Below are 19,588 nucleotides of genomic sequence, written 5' to 3' on the forward strand. Positions count from 1 at the left end.
CCTCGTACGTCGTGGACGTGGGAAACACAACCGCCATCTTAAACAACTGACAGCAGCGCCGTGCCGAGGAGCTATCGGCAGATGCAGATAAGGTCCAAGAAAGGTCCACCGCTGGGAATGGTTATGTCGACTTCGCATTTAGAGCCGCAATTTGGCTAAAAAAAAGATAAGGGCAATGACCTTCTGATTCGGCCTCGTACAATCAAATTACGCAAGGTTCGGTGACAACAGACAACGGATAGAACCATAGATAGCATTCGAGAAACTTACGATACATGCAGGCGCGCACTGCGTCGAGCGATAACGTTTGAGATTTGCGAGCCGGTGAAAAGCGGTCACCAGAGAAAGACAAACAAGTGCACGTGCCAATATGTACATGTATGTCATCAATACGAAAGGGAATAGCAAATTTTGCTTTAGAATGGCTATAATTATGACTCATGATGCGTGGATTCAAATCTAGGAACTTGATACATAACAATTAGTTTTCCTGTTGGACATTTTTATGGATGCCATGTGTGTTTAACCCTTACGGGTGTTTGAAAATTTTTGGTGTTCCCTTTCATATTGCTGACGGCTGTACGTGCTGTGGGTGTGCTCATATATATATGTATATATATATATATATATAAACGAGAAGAAAGGGGGTTAGCCGAGGACCCGATATTTATTAGTCATATAATGAGAAGCCACCAAACACTGACACCAAGTACAACATAGGGGAAACATAGGGTACAACATAGTTTCCCCTATGTTGTACTTGGTGTCAGTGTTTGGTGGCTTCTCATATATATATATATATATATATATATATATATATATATATATATATATATATATATATATATATATATATATATATATATATATATCATAAGAAGCCAACAAACACTGACACCAAGGACAACATGTCAGTGTCAGTGTTTGTTGGCTTCTTATGATATGACTAATAAAAATCGGGCCCCTCGGTTAACCCCCTTTCTTCTCGTTTATATATATATATATATATATATATATATATATATATATATATATATATATATATATATATATATATATATATATATATATATATAGAGAGAGAGAGAGAGAGAGAGAGAGAGAGAGTTGTACGCGAACGTTTTAGTTGTGTTATTTTTGTTTTATCAGCTTTGTATTCTATCCGAGTATATGTAACCTTGAGTTTCCCCCCCCCCTTCACCCCCCACCCTGCATTAATGCCTTCGGGCGCTGCAGGCACTTGAAATAAATAAATAAATCGCAACTTTTTTCTTCGTTACCCGCTAAATTTAGCGGGTTGTAGCGGTTAGGGTTGTTCGAGGGAACTGAAAGCCTTTTGGGACCCCTGTGTGCAAACATTAAAAGGGTATGCACCAAGAGTCGCTAAAAATGTTTTATTCCTATCTCTTAATGAGGGGACGGACAGTTCAAATTACTTGTTCTATCAATCAGGTTCCGCTCAGTCTCTCTCTCCCTCACTCGTTCGTTCAGTCACCTGCTGAGCACGGTGGTGCTTCGTCGATCAGTGTTAGCAGGCCTACACGGACTACCAGGCCACCACATATACATACTACCAGACTACGAGGAAAGTCCTGGTGTAAATTTTGACCGGCTTGGGCTCTTTGACATGCACAAAAGACTCGATACACAATTCTCTCCGTCATTCCGTTTTTCTCCCGCTTCACTTGGGACTTCGTGAGTTGCCCATAGAAATAAAGAAATAAAGAAATAAAGAAAGATAAAGAAAAGAAGAAAAAAAAGAAAGGGAACAGTGCTCGCATTTATTTGGGCCACGAGGTCCAGCACTGCTGCGTTGAGAGTCGGTCGACGAACCAACGCACACACTCTTCATATACGAAGGCGCACCGTTAGCACCGAGGCTCGCACGGACGAGGGAGGGCCCTTGCTTGGAATTTTACGGTGATCGCCTGTACTACGCGTTCAAACCACTCGCTCATTTTCCCCACTAGTAAGCACGCGTAGATACCGCAGCAGGCCTGCCGATTGTTGTGGTTGGCAAAGTTTCCTCGTTTTTTCAGTGTCTAGTAGCCCTTCCTTTCCCACGCCTTCACCCCATCACCCCACCCCTCAGAAGGAGGAAAAGCACAACACAAGGGGTGCTCCCGACGATCATCAATTCGCGCACCCACAGCTCCACCACTCCGTCACAGGCGAAGCGCATCGGCGCGTACCACACACGTTACGCGTTCGCGCATCGCTCTACCTAACCTGCAATCGCGAACGGACGACTCAAAAAAAACGAGTCTTAGACAGAAAGAGTAAAGCAAAGGTAAAAAGAAGTTGCGAGGCAGATTCTACGAAGAAAGAAGGCAAGAAAAAAGGAGCAGCCATGTCGTTGTCCTCGACGATGAGCGGTCAAGCGCGTCTCTTGACTTCTCATCCGAGCCTTCACGTTTCTTATCGGTTTTCCTCATTGCTTTCTTGTTTCTCCTCCCCGCCGTCAACGACGAGAAAGCGTAATTATACTGCTGGAGGTGGTCTCCCCTGTATACCGTAGCGCCGAGTCGACGTGTAGCCGCTTTGAAGCTCGCGAGTTCTGTGCGCCGAGACTGCACCCCCCCTCCCCCCCCCCCGTTGATCCCACTTCGTTATCGTCTCCCCTGTCAGATCAACAACGATCCTGCCTGCGGAGTTGCTTGGCCCAGAAGCTAAAAATTGCATATTTCTCTCTCACTCACTCTCTCTCTCTCTCCGCGACGATGAACCGCGAACATGGCGCAATGCAGGCGGACGGTCGAGCGCGATTAATGTATAGCGTATAGCCGAGGCATGCACGTCGAGCCAACGTTGCCACGTACGCCTAATAGAGAAGCCGCAGACCAGCTTCATCCCACTGTGCGTACATCGACAAGAGCGAAAGCAAGTACAGTACGCGATGCTTCAGAGTCAGTGGACAATAGAGTTTACTGTATATATGCTGCGGGAGCATATACAATCTCTGGTCGGCATGTATTCCTATGCCATCCGCGATCGGCGCGTGGATATATGGCTCTGCCGCAAGGTGGAGTTGCGAATATCCTGCCACTATAGAGTTACTACATGTGCTCCCTTTGGGAAACATATAGATGTATATACTCCCTACGGGCGCACATACAGTAACTCTACCGGCCGCTAGGGTGAACGCGTATCAAGGAACCTCAGAAGCCGTTAGATAGTGCCAAAGGTGCCTACGATGCTAACGCCGTGGATGAACATATGTACGATCACCGAACTGTAATGGTGCAGTGTGCATTAGTAATGCGATTAGCATTCTTCGGCTACTTCTGCGATGTTGAGCCCATCTATTCATCTATCTATCTAGCCTCTTACGCCACTGTCCCAAGTTAGCATCGCTTAGGTCACTAGGTCGTCTTCATTTCGTCATCTCCATTTAAACTTTGTCATCGGACTTCTGTCATGCCTACCCGATGGCTCATTTGTCTGATAGTTTGGGCCACTAGGTGTGTGCTGATGGTCATGGTACCATCGTGGTCATTGCATCGTCGTCATTCCAGCTTCACCTTCCGACTCTTGTGACGCCGTCGTCGTCATACAGTCGTCACACATCCATTGTCATACCGTCGTGATCGTAGCATCGTCGTCTCTCCTGCTTTGTCATCCGATTCTGATCATGCCATCGTCATCGCATCATCCTCGCCACACAACCGTCGTCGTACAGTCGTCGCCACGCCATCGCCGTCACACTGTCGTAGTCACCTCATTGTCCTCGTACCTTTGTCATGCCACAGTCATCACCGTCTCGTTGTCATTGCATCCTTGTGATGCCGTCGTGGTCACTTTGTCCTCATTCTGACTACATTAACCGATTATTACCCCGCCGTCATCGTCACACAGTCATCGCTATGCCATTGTCGTCAAGCCAACATCATCACGTTGTCGTCTTACTATGTCGTCATCACTTCTGAAACATTATCCCACCGTGATCGTGCCGTCGTCGCCGTACCGCTTTCATCGTTCTGTACGACGTCATTTCTTCTTCCCCTTCATATCGTAACCATGCTGGCCTCTTTCAATCGGGATTATGCGGCCGTTGTTACGGCATCGACGCGATTGCGTCGTCGTCAGGCAGTTGTCATCACGCCTCCGTTGTCATATACTTTCGTCGCGAAGTCGTCGCGGTCTTTCCGTTGTCGTTGTTTCAGCTTCGTCATCCGGTCGTCGTCGGTCGTCGCCGTCACGTCATCGCCCTCGTGTAGTATTCGCGATACAGTCGTGGCCGTGCCATCGTCGTCGTACACTCGTCGTCGGGCCCATTGTAATCGTGCCGTCATAGACAAGCTGTCGTCTTTACGCCACCGTCATAATTTCGGAACGGTCATCTCGTTGTCATACTGCCATAGTCATACCGCTTTCGTCGTTGCATTGAAGTTGTTCCTTCTTTTTTTTCGTCAGTTCATCGTCGTTACTACGTCGTGGTGAAACAACCGTCGTCGTACCGTCACGCTCATATCAAACATTCGTGTTTTTCAATCATTCAATGCCAAACATTCGTCATCGTGATGCTTCATTGGCATCCTTTTAACTTCCTCATCTGACTCTCGTCATGTCCTTGTGACCACGTCATCGCCGTCATCGTGCCGCAATCGTGCCGTACTGACGCCTTCGTTTCATCGGCATAATTCCTCCTTCTTCATCACTGCCTCGTCTTCGTACAGTCGTCGTCATGACGTTGTGATCATGGTCTACCTTGGCAAGCAAGTCTCGCAGCAAATGGGCAGACACAGATTCAAAATGAACGTATATGTTCTTCAATAAGGTGTGTTACTACACTGCTTGAATGCTAAACGCATTACCACTGACGTGCATCGTGAGATGGGTCCTCCTGGATCTTTTTTGTTTTGTTTTTTTAGTTACTCTGCTAGAGCGATCCCGCTTTGCCTGCCCGATACAAAGGGCCATATGTATATGTATACGTATGTCGTCGTCATAATCTGCGACTGTGCTGCTGTGGGACCGGCACAAGCGGGAAATAAACTGAGAAATGACGCACTTATAATCTTGACTCTGCTCGACGTGCGGGGACGAGAAGTAAAGGAAAAAAAGAAATACCGACCCAATTGACAACTTTCCTCAAATAGAAACTTCACAACACACAATAACAACACACTATAACACCGATATCAACGCCATATACACTATATAAAGAGAGAAAGCCAGGAAATGCGTCGGTTGCACTTACTGTTGCAATCCCAGAGCTTCCAGGTTCCGTCACGGGACACAGATGCCATTCTGCAGAGATTGAGAAGAGGCGGACAAAAAAAAAAGAAGACAAAACAAACGGCAGATTTAAAATGCTGATTCCAAATAAACAAAGGCCGGTATCATTTTGTCGTGATAAAGTTAGAAACTGAAAAGAGCGAAAGCATCGCAGAAAAACGGATCGATCTCGTGTTTCGTTTCTCGTCATTTATTTTCCGCGGACTCACGGCCGTTGGTGCGGCACACTGTCATGCATGCTGTGCATTACAAACATATATTACATACCAAGAACACGCAAAGGTATCCGGAAATACAATAGGCTTGGGAGTCCCAAGCTCCTCTCTGCAAAAGGGCTATCGTAAGCACAAGAATCAGTTTAATCAGTTTAGGAAGGCATCACGCGCACGTGGGAAAATGAATATAGTAGAAGAGAGAGCATTCGGCTATGTTAAGCTCAATGCCAGCCATAGCGGTCTAACTCATGCGCTTTGTGTACTGCTGTTTAAATGAATAAATAGGTTAATCAATTAAATAATTATGCGCTGTTGTTGAACTGACGGCGCTCAGCATTTCCGACAAGTGCTGCGACCGCGTTTCGATGAGAACGCATTGCTGGAAGGCATGCGCACCGATGTCGATGGCTCCCACTGCACAAAGCAACGTCGGCGAAGCTGTTGCAGAAGTGGTCTTACAGATTAATTTTGAATGACCATGCTGCCCGGCGAAATGAAGTGAATTCTAAAGTTCTGGCAAAGCCTCGACATACGAGTAAATTTTTGGCGCGCTCCGTTGTCTTCGCGCGGGTGATCGCATACTGTATATATATAGTGTTTACGCGTACGCCTCCGCTCACGCGTGAATCACGCCCGACGCGCCTGCGTGTATTGGAGCACCGGCAACACTGAACCTCCCTATCATTCCGCTCCACGTTGAGGACCTGTGTTATTTCTCCATTACTCTCGCGAGTATATATTTACCCACGACGAGTTGGAGTTTAGCGAGCCGCCAGGCCTCGGCAGCCTCAAGTATAGCGCGCGCTATAGCTCGGCCTCCAAAATAGTACCGAGCGCTACACCAAAAAGAGGAACTCAAAAAAAAGAAAAAGAAAAAAAATCATGCAGATCCCGCATATTATGGAGGTCAGATGTGAGTAAAGCTTTGATGAGCCGGACAGAAAGCACGGCGCATCACGATAGAAGACGCTGTCAGGATTGGGGGCTCAATCCCATCGTCCGTGGTCCTTTGCCAAGATTAAAGTACGGCATGAATTCGAAGGTAGCTGGCCCATGCCGTCGTCCAACTTATTTACGCTGAGATCGTTGATGAAGTGAAGAACTGCTTCTCATCGAGAACGAGGAAAAGGGTTTAATTACAGAAATTAACTCAGTCTAACATGACTGCTTGAGAAAAAGAGTATCAGTCCAACATGACTGCATGAGAGAAGTGACTCAGTCTAACATGACTGCTCAAGAGAAGTGTCCTCAGCATTCGCACAACCACAGTTTTTATACACTCGATCCGCCGGTCCTACGACGCGGCGACTGTTCGTTTACTCATCACCAACGCGCCGCTGCTCTGCAGAACAGTTTACGTACACAAAGGCAACCGCGCTCTGATGCCCGACGACGGCGTTGGCGGGTGCCGTTCCGGGAACTATCGTTGCCGCTCGAGGGTCGCTCGTTGTTCCGTGCCACTCCGAACCGTGAGAAGCACAAAAATACGTCGTTCCCGCAGCAGCTTGTCCATGCGTGTCAAATCAGCTCCGCGTTGGGGAACTCCGGAATCATTGTTCACGCACCGAACTAGTTCCGTCACAATGTCGAAGGGGCTGGAGGAAGGCGGCGGATTCCAACGCAAAGGCCGCTTCTTTGAACGCCTCCCAGCTGCAGCGACGGAGAGGGAGAGGTGCGCGTCTTGCACCCCTTGTCGTAATCGGGTGGCAAGGTGGCAATCTTGCTTAGCGGCTCGCCATTCTTAACAGCGCCTCCATGGCCCGAAAAATCTCGACTGTCTAGCGCTGACAACCGCTAGGCAGGAAGAGAACGGCTGCTGGTCAGGGGGGATTGATGTCTTGGCTCGCAGCGACCACTTGTGCATTGATGTCACCGCCCCAAAACATCCAACAAGGACAGGCAACTGAAAAATGAACCCCACAACACGGCTCTGCGCCGAGATGGCGTGCATTGGCTATCACTTTAGACTCGCTAGGCTTCAAAAAACAACAACAACAACATAAGTGCAGAAGCAAACAAAAAATGCTGCATTTCGCTATGCCAATTTCTGAAGCAAATTCCTGCTGACACATTCAGCAATCATGGAGGGAATCCTGCCAAATGAGAGGGGATCTTCTTCGCTTAATAAAATTAACACTAGTAACCCTAAAATTTAGGCGGGACCCCCAAACGCAGAATTCAAATTAGCCTGCTCAAACCATCCGCATTGCTATGCAACTTTCCCTTCTTATATCTAACGGAGAAGTTGTACTCTTGGAGAGTGAGGCTCCATCGGAGCAAGCGGCCGTTTTTGTGTGACATTTGATTGAGCCACGTCAGAGGACAGTGGTCGGTCTCGAAGATGAACTTCGCTCCGTACAAGTAACACGACAACTTCTGGGCGGCCCAAACCAAACAAGCGCATTCCTTCTCTGAAGCGCTGTAGGCTTCCTCTCTTACATTTAGTTTACGGCTGGCGTAGAGGATAGGATGCTCCTCGTTATTGTCGCCGACCTGACTAAGTACCACGCCCATACCTCTGTCGCTTGCGTCGCATTGAACTATGAATTCCTTTGTGTAGTCTGGCGCGCGAAGCACAGGGCGAGAAACCAATAGCGTTTTCAAACTTTGGAAAGCGTTCTCCTTGTCCTTATCCCATTGTACGTTACTCGGTGCTCCCTTTCGGAGGGCGTCTGTTAATGGACTTGCCAATTGCGAGTAATTCGGAATGTACCGTTGATAGTACCCCACAAGTCCCAAAAATGAACGAAGGTCCGTTTTCGTGCGCGGCTGAGAAAAATCTCCAATCGTCGCTATTTTCAGCTCAGCCGGCCGTCTCATGCCCTGACCGACAACATGGCCCAGATAAGTAACCTGCGAACAACCAAACCTACACTTTTCCGCTTTCATCGTTAAGCCGGCTTCCCTCAACCGTGAGAACACCTGTTTGAGGTGCGATACGTGTTGTTCCCAGCTGTCCGAAAAAATGGCCACATCATCAAGATAAGGTAAGGCGAACTCCTGCAAGTCCTTTAGGACAATATCCATTAACTTAGAGAAGCTAAACGGCGCGTTCTTCAGCCCGAAGCTGAGTGCGAGAGGGCGAAAAGTGCCTACAGGCGAGATGAATGCGGCATAGCGGCTGGCACTTTCTGAAAGGGGAACTTGCCAGTACCCCCGCACGAGATCTATAGTTGAAATGTATTTAGCAGCGCTAACTCTTTCAATTGGTTCCTCAATGTTGGGTATCGGGTACAGCTGATCCCTAGTGATCGCATTTAACTTCCTGTAGTCAACACACGGACGAGGGTCCTTGTTAGGGGTTTCTACGAGTATTAGCGGTGACGTGTAGTCACTCTCAGCGGGCTCAATAACTCCCAACTCTAGCATGCGCTGTATCTCTGCCTCCATAATCTCTCTCTGTCTTGGAGACACCCTGTAAGGTTTTGATCTTACTGGTTCGGCAGAGGTCAGCTCAATTTCATGCGTTATCAGTTCGGTTCTACCCGGCCGTTCGCTGAATCTGTCGAGATATTCCCCTAACACCCCTTTTAGCTCATCTAGCTGCTCGGGTCTTAGAGCATGCGAGCTTACCGAGTGTTCTACTACTTCTTCTAGGCCGATTTCAGAGTTGGAGGTTGCCCTGTACTCCTTAAACTTGGTACCAATGCCATCCGGCTCTTTGACAGTATAGTTAACGACTCCGCTCCGCTCTACATACGGCTTCATCAAATTACAGTGATATATCCTCACTTCCTTCCTGCGACCGGGCATTCTCAAAGCATAGTTAGTTTCTGAAAGTTTGTGCAACACTTTAACGGGCCCGTCCCAGTGAACTTCAAGCTTGTTCTTTCTTGAAGGTTTGAGGATCATTACCTGGTCTCCGGCGTTAAACGTACGAAGCCTCGCATTCCTGTCGTAATAGAATTTGGCGTTCTTTTGAGCTAGTGCCATGCTCTTTCCGACTAGTTCTTGGGTTGCGCTTAGCCGTTCCAGTAAATTTAGCACGTATTCAACCACGGTTGGACTCTCCCCTCTTTCCTCCCACATCTCTCTTAACATTCTCAGTGGAGACCGGAGTGTCCTCCCATACACTAGTTCTGCTGGTGAGAACCCTGTCGCCTCATGTGGAACCGTTCGCAAAGCAAACAAAGTTGCCGGCAGACAGTTCTCCCAGTCCTCCTTGTGCTCGTAACAGAGCGCACGCAAAACTCGCTTAAGCACCGAATGCCACCTCTCTACACTGTTTGACTGAGGGTGATAGACAGAACTGTGTATTAACTTCACCCCGCACTTTTGCAAGAATGTGGAAGTCAGTGCGCTCGTGAATACTGACCCTTGGTCTGCCTGAATTTCGGCTGGAAACCCAACTCGTGCAAACACTGTCAAAAGCGCGTCTACTACTTCGGTGGAGCTGAGCTCTTTCAAAGGGATTGCTTCTGTAAACTTGGTAGCCGGACACAGCATGGTAAACAAGTACCTGTAGCCTGATTTTGTTTTTGGAAGAGGCCCTACCGTGTCTATTACAAGCCGTCTGAAAGGCTCTGTTATTAAGGGCACTACCTTCAGTGGAGCTTTCCAAGTCTCTCCTGGTTTACCAGAACGCTGGCAGGCGTCGCATGATCTTACAAAGTTTTCTACATCTTTGAAACAGCCAGGCCAGTAGTATTCCATAAGCAATCTTTCCTTTGATTTGTTTATGCCTAGGTGGCCGGACCACCCATTTCCATGACAAAGACTCAAAAGGTCCTCCCTATACTTAGTAGGTATGACTAACTGATCCAAAATCTTACCCTTTCGATCTCTGTAATGCCGATACAACAATCCTCCTCTCTCATGTATCGTTACGTTGCGCCTAGCAATGCCTTCTTTAGCTGTGTCACGTAATTTAGCTAAGCTCTCATCATTCTTTTGCTCAGCTGCCAGTGACTCTCTATCCACGCGTAAGAGTTGATCGAAGTTCTTTGAGGCCGGTGATAATAACGACCCTGTCTCGCTTGTGAGCGCGTCTGCTTGCTCTTCCTGCAGGCTAGAACTCTGACACTCTAGTGCTACGCTCTCATTGAGCTGGTCAACTGGCAGGCTTTCCTCAACTGTTCTTTTGTCCCTCGGGCCTAGCTCGGATTCGGGTATTGAAGCTATCCCCTTTTCTGCTTCAGCTGGAGGAGCTTGAGCATTTTCAGCCGAAAGCGCCGCGATCTTACGAGCTTGGCCTCGGGTCAATGCCTGTACTATGCCCTCTCCCAGTTTGAGCCCTCTGTCACGCAGTAACTGATTCGAACGATTCGAAAAGATGTAGGGATACTGCAGTGACAAAAATTTGGAAACTGCAGCCTCAGTCTCTAGCTCCCCGAATGGTCCACTGATTTTGACTTTGGCCATGGGCAGACACACGCTGTGTTCTTCTACAACCTGTTTTATCCACGCTACTTCTCCGGTGAAGTCATCTACCATCACGTAAGACGGATGGACAATGTCCAGCGTGGCGGCACTGTCTCTTAGCACTCGGCATGGTTTTCCATTAACTTGCAGGTCGTGGAGATATGGACTTAAAAGTTCCATATTCTCATCCTTTTCCTCCACGTAGGAAAAAACTACGCTAGACTTCTCGCAGTTTACAGCTATATGTCCCAGTTTGTGGCATTTGTAACAGCGAATTGGTCTAACAGATTCGAATTTTCTTTTCTGTTCTTTTTGTGCGGTTTCTCCGTTAAGTTTCTCCTCGCTCTTTTCTGCGGGCTTTTCCGCCATGTCTACAGGCTCGGATCGTCTAGTTTGCGCACCCCTTTTGAACGGAAATGGTTTCCGCGGTCCATTTCGACCGTCCCAGTTTCCCTCCTCGGCGTTCAACTTTCTACGGGTTGCGTACTCTTCGGCTAATTCAGCCGCCCTTTCCACAGTGTTTACATTACCTCTGTCTTGCACCCACAGTTTCACAGCTTGGGGGATGGTTTTGTAAAACTGCTCTAGACACATGCATTCAATGATCATGTCTCTGCTGTCGTACGCTTCCGCGCTTTTAAGCCACTCGACTAGGTTGGCCTTTAAGCTATATGCAAACTCCGGATAGCCCTCGCTATCTTTCTTGCCTGTGCTCCTAAACCTTTGCCGAAAAGCTTCGGCTGAAAGGCGGTATTTCTTCAGGAGACTAGCCTTAACTTTCGCATAATCATATGCATCCTGCACACTCAATCTGGCGATTACTTCCGCCGCCTCACACGGCAACATAGACAGCAACCGCTGTGGCCATGTACTCGGACCGAAGTTCATCTTTTCGCAAGTCCTTTCAAAATTGCTTAGGAACAAGCCTATGTCGGTCCCGACCTCAAATGGCTTTAATAGCCTGTCCATGCGGTACGATTCTGCCTCACTTGATCGACCCAGAGCGCCTTCACTTCCTTGAGACAACTCCAAACGTCTGTTTTCAAGTTCAAGTAGCATTTTTCTTAACTCGCGATCTTTATCGCGTTCCTCTCTCTCTCTATCCCGTTCCTCTCTCTCTCGTTTTTCTCTGTCCCGTTATTCTCTTTCTCTTTCCCGTTTCTCTCTCTTTTTGAGAAGTTCCAATCCCATTTCAATATCTTGCTCACTGGCCTGATTGGAAATTAGCTCCAATAATTCCGATTTGAGCATTTCCTTGCGTACATCTAGGCCCAGTTCCTCACCAACAATCAACAACTCGTCTCTCAGCAGTGTCCTTAACTCCATGACTGCTGCTTTACTGCCTTGATTCTGCTCTCTAAATCTAGCTAGGAAAACACAACCTAGCTAACACACAACAATCTAGCTTCCCTACTGTTCTAAACAGAACAACCACAAAATGAAGCCTAGAGAGTCAAAGCAAAAACCAAGCACTCACCGCAGATACAGAACCATGTCGCAAAGTCCATCTCACCGCTGTCAGCCAGTTGTCAGGATTGGGGGCTCAATCCCATCGTCCGTGGTCCTTTGCCAAGATTGGAGTACGGCATGAATTCGAAGGTAGCTGGCCCATGCCGTCGTCCAACTTATTTACGCTGAGATCGTTGATGAAGTGAAGAACTGCTTCTCATCGAGAACGAGGAAAAGGGTTTAATTACAGAAATTAACTCAGTCTAACATGACTGCTTGAGAAAAAGAGTATCAGTCCAACATGACTGCATGAGAGAAGTGACTCAGTCTAACATGACTGCTCAAGAGAAGTGTCCTCAGCATTCGCACAACCACAGTTTTTATACACTCGATCCGCCGGTCCTACGACGCGGCGACTGTTCGTTTACTCATCACCAACGCGCCGCTGCTCTGCAGAACAGTTTACGTACACAAAGGCAACCGCGCTCTGATGCCCGACGACGGCGTTGGCGGGTGCCGTTCCGGGAACTATCGTTGCCGCTCGAGGGTCGCTCGTTGTTCCGTGCCACTCCGAACCGTGAGAAGCACAAAAATACGTCGTTCCCGCAGCAGCTTGTCCATGCGTGTCAAATCAGCTCCGCGTTGGGGAACTCCGGAATCATTGTTCACGCACCGAACTAGTTCCGTCACAATGTCGAAGGGGCTGGAGGAAGGCGGCGGATTCCAACGCAAAGGCCGCTTCTTTGAACGCCTCCCAGCTGCAGCGACGGAGAGGTGCGCGTCTTGCACCCCTTGTCGTAATCGGGTGGCAAGGTGGCAATCTTGCTTAGCGGCTCGCCATTCTTAACAACGCACGGCAGAATAACGGTCGTCAGCCACGGTGGCGGTAACTTTGATTCAGGGGAAGGTATACGTGTTTTTCTCAGAGATCACTTTCGGTGATACTATCGCCTTCGCTGTAGGTTTCGCGCGGCTCGTCAAAGGACACGTCGAAGTCGAGGGTCAAAATCGTTCGGACACCGGGCGAATACGGCGAGCGTGGCACAGCGCCGTAAACGCGCTGTCGGCCGTGCACGCGGGTGAGCCCTGGTGCCGAGCCACGGGCGAAACCTCGCGAAAGTGACAGCTCAGCGATGACAGCAGCTTCGACTAGGCGCGACGGTGGACGGAACGCCAAATCACGAGGCGGTATAGGGCAAAGACCGCTTCGGATCCAAACAAGACGACGAAACGGTTAATAAGGCGCACACAATAGGATTGACAGCATCGAGGCGACACGACAGTCTACGTTTGTCTTTCCGTCGTTCCATTATTTACGCAGCGACGGAGTGCAACGCCTAGTTCACCCTGGGGTCACGGCGACTTAATTGAATCCAGAAAATTATCGCTTCGGAATGCGGAAACGTAGTGATAATAAGCAAGGGACGCGAATAATGCTTGGCTGCCGCTTTATAGCATATCAGCGGCTAGAACGTTAGCATGAAGCTGTAACAGTTGGCCGAGGAGAAAGAGAGGGGGAAAAAAACCCGATCGGTTCACAGGAATCATTTTCACAATACCAGCCACCGCAATATCGAGGTGACCTTAGTGGGGGGGTGGGGGGGGGTGTAAATGTGGCAGTTCCGCCCTCCGCAACGCGAACAAATAGACCCGATAAAACGAACACGGAGATAAAGCCGCACTCGAAAAAAGCTTACTTTGATACGAGGCTCTGTTGCGTGTCCATTGCGCGATAACGCGTCGCTCACGTGCAACACACAGCGATAAGGGGGCAAATCAACTGCCGCGCCAACAATCACACCGTGAAACTAAGGCGAGAACACGGCGCACGTTTTCATTTATTTATCTTTTTTTTTCCCAGTTTAACTCGGTCATTCGAGCTCGGCACAGCCTTAAATTTTTGTAAGGCGGACGCCTGTACCCGACTTGTTTCTCTCCTTTCGTTATATCTCAAGTGGCCAACAGATATCGGGTCTCGGTTATATAGTGACACTGATCGCTTGCTCTGCGTTTCGCTTCATCTAAAGTTTTCTTTCTTGCGGTGTATTTTTACCTTTATCGAGGCCACGCGCCTTGGTATCTTTTCAGGCAGTTCTTAGTTTCTCCCATAAGTTCTTACAATTTCTCTCTCTCTCTCTCTCTCTCTCTCTCGTTTCCTGCGGTCTTCCATCACCCCGTGATATCTCGACGGTGCGACAGGCAATTAACGCAAGGCACCTCGTAGTTCCTTTGCAGCTAACCTTGTAGAAGTTTAGAATTAATTACAAATGAGACAATTAGATTAGCGTCAACATTCAAGTTCTTAGTGAAAGAAAAGGGCATAAACGTTGACGGAAATTAAAGACAGCTTGCGGCCGCGGTGGGAGCAGAACCTACAGAATCCGCACAGCGAGTGCGGTGACTGCCTCCGTCCTTTTCTCTAGAAATATTTACACACACCTATCTATATAACCATACGGACCCGGGCGTGTTAGCCTGCGCATCACACTGCATTGGCGGCGAACGTGGGACACCGAACAAACCGCAGTTTTGACGCACACCGCACCACAGGCAATATACATGTAACCTAAGGAGCAACCAGCCGGCAGAAGAAGAAAAAAAAACCACTCGTTCGCTGCTATATCCCAAGGCATCGAGGAAGCCTGAGTCGAGACCCTCGCTATGCTACCGATAAGAGAATAAACAGAGGAGCTCAGTGGAATCGACTTCTTTTTGTAACAACCACGCGAAACCAGCAGAAAGCTGAAAGTTTAACTTATTGTCCGCGCGTTTATTGAAATTTACGGATTACGGTACACTGGAGATGATAATGATGACGACGATATTTATATGAACCCACGACCGTTGCATCAGGCAAGCAAATTGGAATTGCCCTACCCAAAGAAACTAAACAATGAAAATACACGGCATCACTGATTCTACGGTGCTGTCACTGTTAGAGGAAACAGATGAGCACGGTCGAATTTTCCCTCCGGCAAGTGTACGGTTCCCTAGCTTCGCAGACGATAACTTGCGGTTGGTGGCGCTGGTAGCTTTCTGTACACACTTGTGCAGCGCGTTCACGTTGGCACTTCCAGAGTGACAGCCGCAAATTAGTGCGTTCCCTTTAACAGCGGGCCGCACTGTACAGTCGACCAAAAAGTTTACGGACAAGGAGATCTGACACAAAGCTGAATATCTCCTCAGTTTCAAAACACAGCCTGTTATTCCCACTTATAGCCTTTTGTGGCATATGCGGACAACATTGTGATGTACAATTTTACTGGCTGCTTTTAAAGGCAGCTCGCATATTTTGAATTTTCTGAGATCCCGTGGTCCGTAAACTTTTTTGGTCGACTGTACATATGCTCACACTTGCCGTTCGACTATCACACACACACGCATGCAGGTAAGAGAGAAGCAGCGGCATCTTGTGGCGTTTTGCACAAACACCTACACGGAGAAGCCATCTAATGAAGCCACGTCCCAAGGTATACGGACAACGATAAAGAAGTCGCGGAATATGGGTCCCAGTTTGGTCAGAGGGCCAAGTATCTTTGGGAAGGCGGTCGGGTGCGCATACCTGGAGGAGTCGTTGGAGAAGGCGAAGCAGAAGACGCCCGACGTGTGACCCTTGAGCTCGAAGGCCCTCTTGACCTCCTTGAAGTCGCCGGTCTTGGTGAAGCACACCTCCCACACCTTCACGTCGGGGGTGAAGCCTGCGACAGAGGGAAGACGTTCGGCCAACGCGTGAGCGGACGTTAAAGTGAAGGTATAAGGAGCATGAAGATAGAACACGTATCAGCATGCTCAAGCAACAGAACGAGGCTTCGTGAGGCTTATAGCGCGCGAAAAGACAAGGACGAAACGAAGACGTGGCGCACACACAGGCGCTAACATGCAACAATCTTTATTTCGAGCAAGGGACCCATACATAAATACAACTTTTTCGCATACATCATCATACAAGAATGTTTTACCAACAATGACTTACCAAAAAGCCCAAATCACTGCACTACAGAACGAAGATGTTGCAATCGCGGCGCTGTTAACTCGCGCAATAGGAATTCATACCGCAGCGGCGTCTGAGAGACTTCGCACGCACAGGCACATCGTGCCGGACGGAGATTCAGCGGAATTGCGAGATTTTGCGGCGCTCGCAAAGGGAGGCAATAAATGTGGTGGCAACAATAAACAGCGCCAGCGCTAGAGTCATGTGTTCCTTGTTACTTCACTCTAAGAAAAATCCCGGGGAAAACGGGAGTAACTGCGCCGTTAGTCCTAAAAAGGGCGCTTTCGTCCCTCAAAAGACTAACTGCATGAATGTGCGTGCCGTGTGCAAATTTCGGAGAGTAAGTGTTTAGTCCCTGCTCGGAAAGAGAGCAATGGGAGGACGAACGGCAACAGTTAGTCCCCAGGCACTTCGCCGTTTTCGTCCATGTCATGGAGCGATGCGGCGAAAACGGTATTGTCTATAAATTGTGAATGGTTCGAAGTTCGTGCATTGTCTATTGAACTACATTCAAAGCAGCACCTTGCGTCTTCGTGAGAAAATGACGTGAAACTTAATACTGGAATGTGAAAAGGCATGCCCATCGTGCGCACCCCATAAATGAGCGATACACATTAAACGCGCAAGTAATTGATCGACGGCTAGATTTTCTTGGTAAATAGTACCTAAGTTCCTTCCGTTCCAAGGAGGTTGCGAACTGAAGCGATGTGTAGCTCAAACGGGACACGCTAAGCGACAGAAGAATTAATTGCCCTTCTCTGTCGTCTTCGGTGCCCCGTTGAGCTCGCTACACGTATACATGGCGTAGTGCCTCAGTTTAAATCACCCTAAGAATGCTCGGGCTGATTTCGTTTCGCAGTCGCTTATGGTTGCAAGTACACTCAACGTTAGGGTCTGACTGCATAGCTTGCACAAAATACGGAGTCATTTTCATGTTGCCGCACTTGCGTTCCCACGCTTCACCTTGTCTAAATATCCCGTGTTGCCAACCAAGCGGCGCGGTGAAGTGGTTAGAGAACCTGACTTGTGAGCGAGAGGACGTGAGTTCGAATCCTGCTCTCGGGCACGTTTTTTTTTTCGGCTCATTATTTTTTTAATTAGGGTATAAATGCTTAATGTAATTAATTTCACTTTTGCGGAGCATCGGAACTAATTACCGTTAATCCCTTGAGGACCATCGGGCAGGGGCAACTGTTAGTCCCCGAAGGAGTAAGCGCATGAGGAGTAACAGTTCATCCCATGTCAGTTCGTCCCCAAAAGGACTAATGGTTGTGGCAAATCAGTTAGTCCCCAAAAGGATTAACCTCCCTACCTCTTTTAGTCCTTTTTTTTCTTAGAGTGTTCAACACTCCTTTTTATGCCTTTCGCGTTCCTCTATTGCAATCTCGTCATTACGTCATCATTTTTCGAATAATAATAATAATAATAATAATAATAATAATAATAATAATAATAATAATAATAATAATAATAATAATTGTTGTTGTTGTTGTTGTTGTTGTTGTTGTTGTTGTTGTTGTTGTTGTTGTTGTTGTTGTTGTTGTTGTTTCGCAGTCATGGAGAGGCTGCCGGAACTGTTGCTCATGTTGTTTGCTAAGACCACTACAACTGTACTGAAGTTTTAGCGCTATGTCTCGAACGCTGTCTCTCCAGAAACACCAAAGACTTCGCATAATGACGGGTCAGCTGGAAGCGGTATCGGAGTATATATATATATATAGCTGAGTCGGGCGTAGTACGCGACGCCGAGCCGCTCCACAAAAGGCGCCGAACTGAACGCGGGAACTTCGCGACTCACCGAGCGCCAAGAAGGGCACTTTTCGTTTGTTCGACTCTGCCTCCGGCTACGACCTTAATTGTACGCTCTGTCCCAATTGTTTACAGGGAGGACGGGACGCGTCACGAAAACAGCTCGGCTCAACAAGTGAGGCGCGCCGCCTCCATAACGAGCAATAATAACGTCGATTAGTCACGCTGCATATACGAGCACGCAAGCAAAGAACCGTCCGCGCTACGCGAGTCAACGACACCGAAGCTGTGCCTTGGCTGCGCTCGCCCCGACAAGGGTCACGTCTTTAAAGGGACACTAAAGTTAAAAAGTGATTTCTTCTGCATCAGTAAATTACCGTTCTACAACGCCAAAAACACCACTCTTACAACGATAAGACGTTTGGTAAGCCAGAAAAAGGGCAAGAACAAAATACGGGTGGCGACGCCTACGTAAGTTCCCGCACCTGGGGGCTGTGACGTCCTGGATATTGATGGCAGCTTCTAGGGCCTACTAACTAAATATAGCGGTACAGATTGACTACATTGTGTTCTGAAGGAACTAAATATTAAACATGGCAAGTTTAGGGAACCTTTATTCAGCCAACGCGGCCCAAATGCGAAAACATACTTTGGAATCCCTGACGTCACGCTGACGTACCGGCGCTGGGGTTTCGGCGCGAAATTCATATACTGAAACTTGGACCTTCATTTTCTCATCTAATAATCAAACTATTTCTTTTAAATGACTGCCTGCAGGGTTCTCAAACAATGCTTGATTAGTCTAAACTGATTCATTCTTTCGCTTTAGTGTCCCTTTAAGCGCTCGCTCTTGTGTATGTGTAGGTGCACCGCTTGCAGAGCTGTGCCGACGACGTGCAGTGACTCGGCGCTGATGCACGTGGCAAACAAAGCAACGTTTACGAACTGTGCGCTCGTGGCTTTCTGAAACCGTCGATGCGCCGTCCGTGGGAGAAACCACCGACTGGACGATCGAACGAATGAATTTGATTGGGTGTGTGGGGTAATAGATCTGCGGAAACCGGCAAGGTGGAGAGAAGTAAACGAGACGTCCACCCCATCGTAGCAATTGCTACAAAAGAAACCCATGCGGATTCCTCGAAAGAAAAGCCTCGCAGTTGAAGAAAAAAAAAAAAAAAAACAGGACGAATTTTTCTTCAACTGCGAGGCTTTTCTTTCGAGCAATCCGCATGGGTTTCATTTGTAGCAATTGCTGCGATGGGGTGGATGTCTCGTTTTCCCTTTATTAATTGATCGGTTGTAGCGTTTGCAGCATAATAGGGCTTAGGGATGCCGTCTCGCGTGAAAATTTACGGTATAGCTTATGCCGTTTCGAGTTCTTAAACGTGCATCGGAATCCGGAACGGGCGGTCCGCACAGGCGGGTGTTTTGAAACTGCAACACCGAGCGCACCAAATGAACATCGTAGCCGCACCACGAGCCAACGCTGCGACTCATTTGAAAAAGAAAAAAAAGAAAAAGAAAGCCGGTAGACTGCGTTGCGCATATTAGAGGTCCCCTAGTGAAACCTCAGTGTCGCGTTTTC

General features: G+C 48.1%; 1 protein-coding gene across 1 annotated transcript in view; it reads right to left on the reverse strand.

Annotated features, from left to right (window-relative positions):
* Positions 1-19,588, reverse strand: part of LOC135904682 (transducin beta-like protein 2) — a 297,791-nt gene that overhangs the window by 30,155 nt on the left and 248,048 nt on the right. The window contains exons 6-7 of the mRNA XM_065435595.2: positions 15,826-15,961; positions 5,201-5,250 (exon numbers count right to left, since the gene is read on the reverse strand). Of these exons, the coding sequence (XP_065291667.1) occupies positions 5,201-5,250; positions 15,826-15,961 (186 nt within the window). The remainder of the gene's footprint in view (positions 1-5,200; positions 5,251-15,825; positions 15,962-19,588) is intronic.

Source organism: Dermacentor albipictus, chromosome 2 (genome assembly GCF_038994185.2).
Source record: "Dermacentor albipictus isolate Rhodes 1998 colony chromosome 2, USDA_Dalb.pri_finalv2, whole genome shotgun sequence".
Classification (NCBI taxonomy): Eukaryota; Metazoa; Arthropoda; class Arachnida; order Ixodida; family Ixodidae; genus Dermacentor; species Dermacentor albipictus.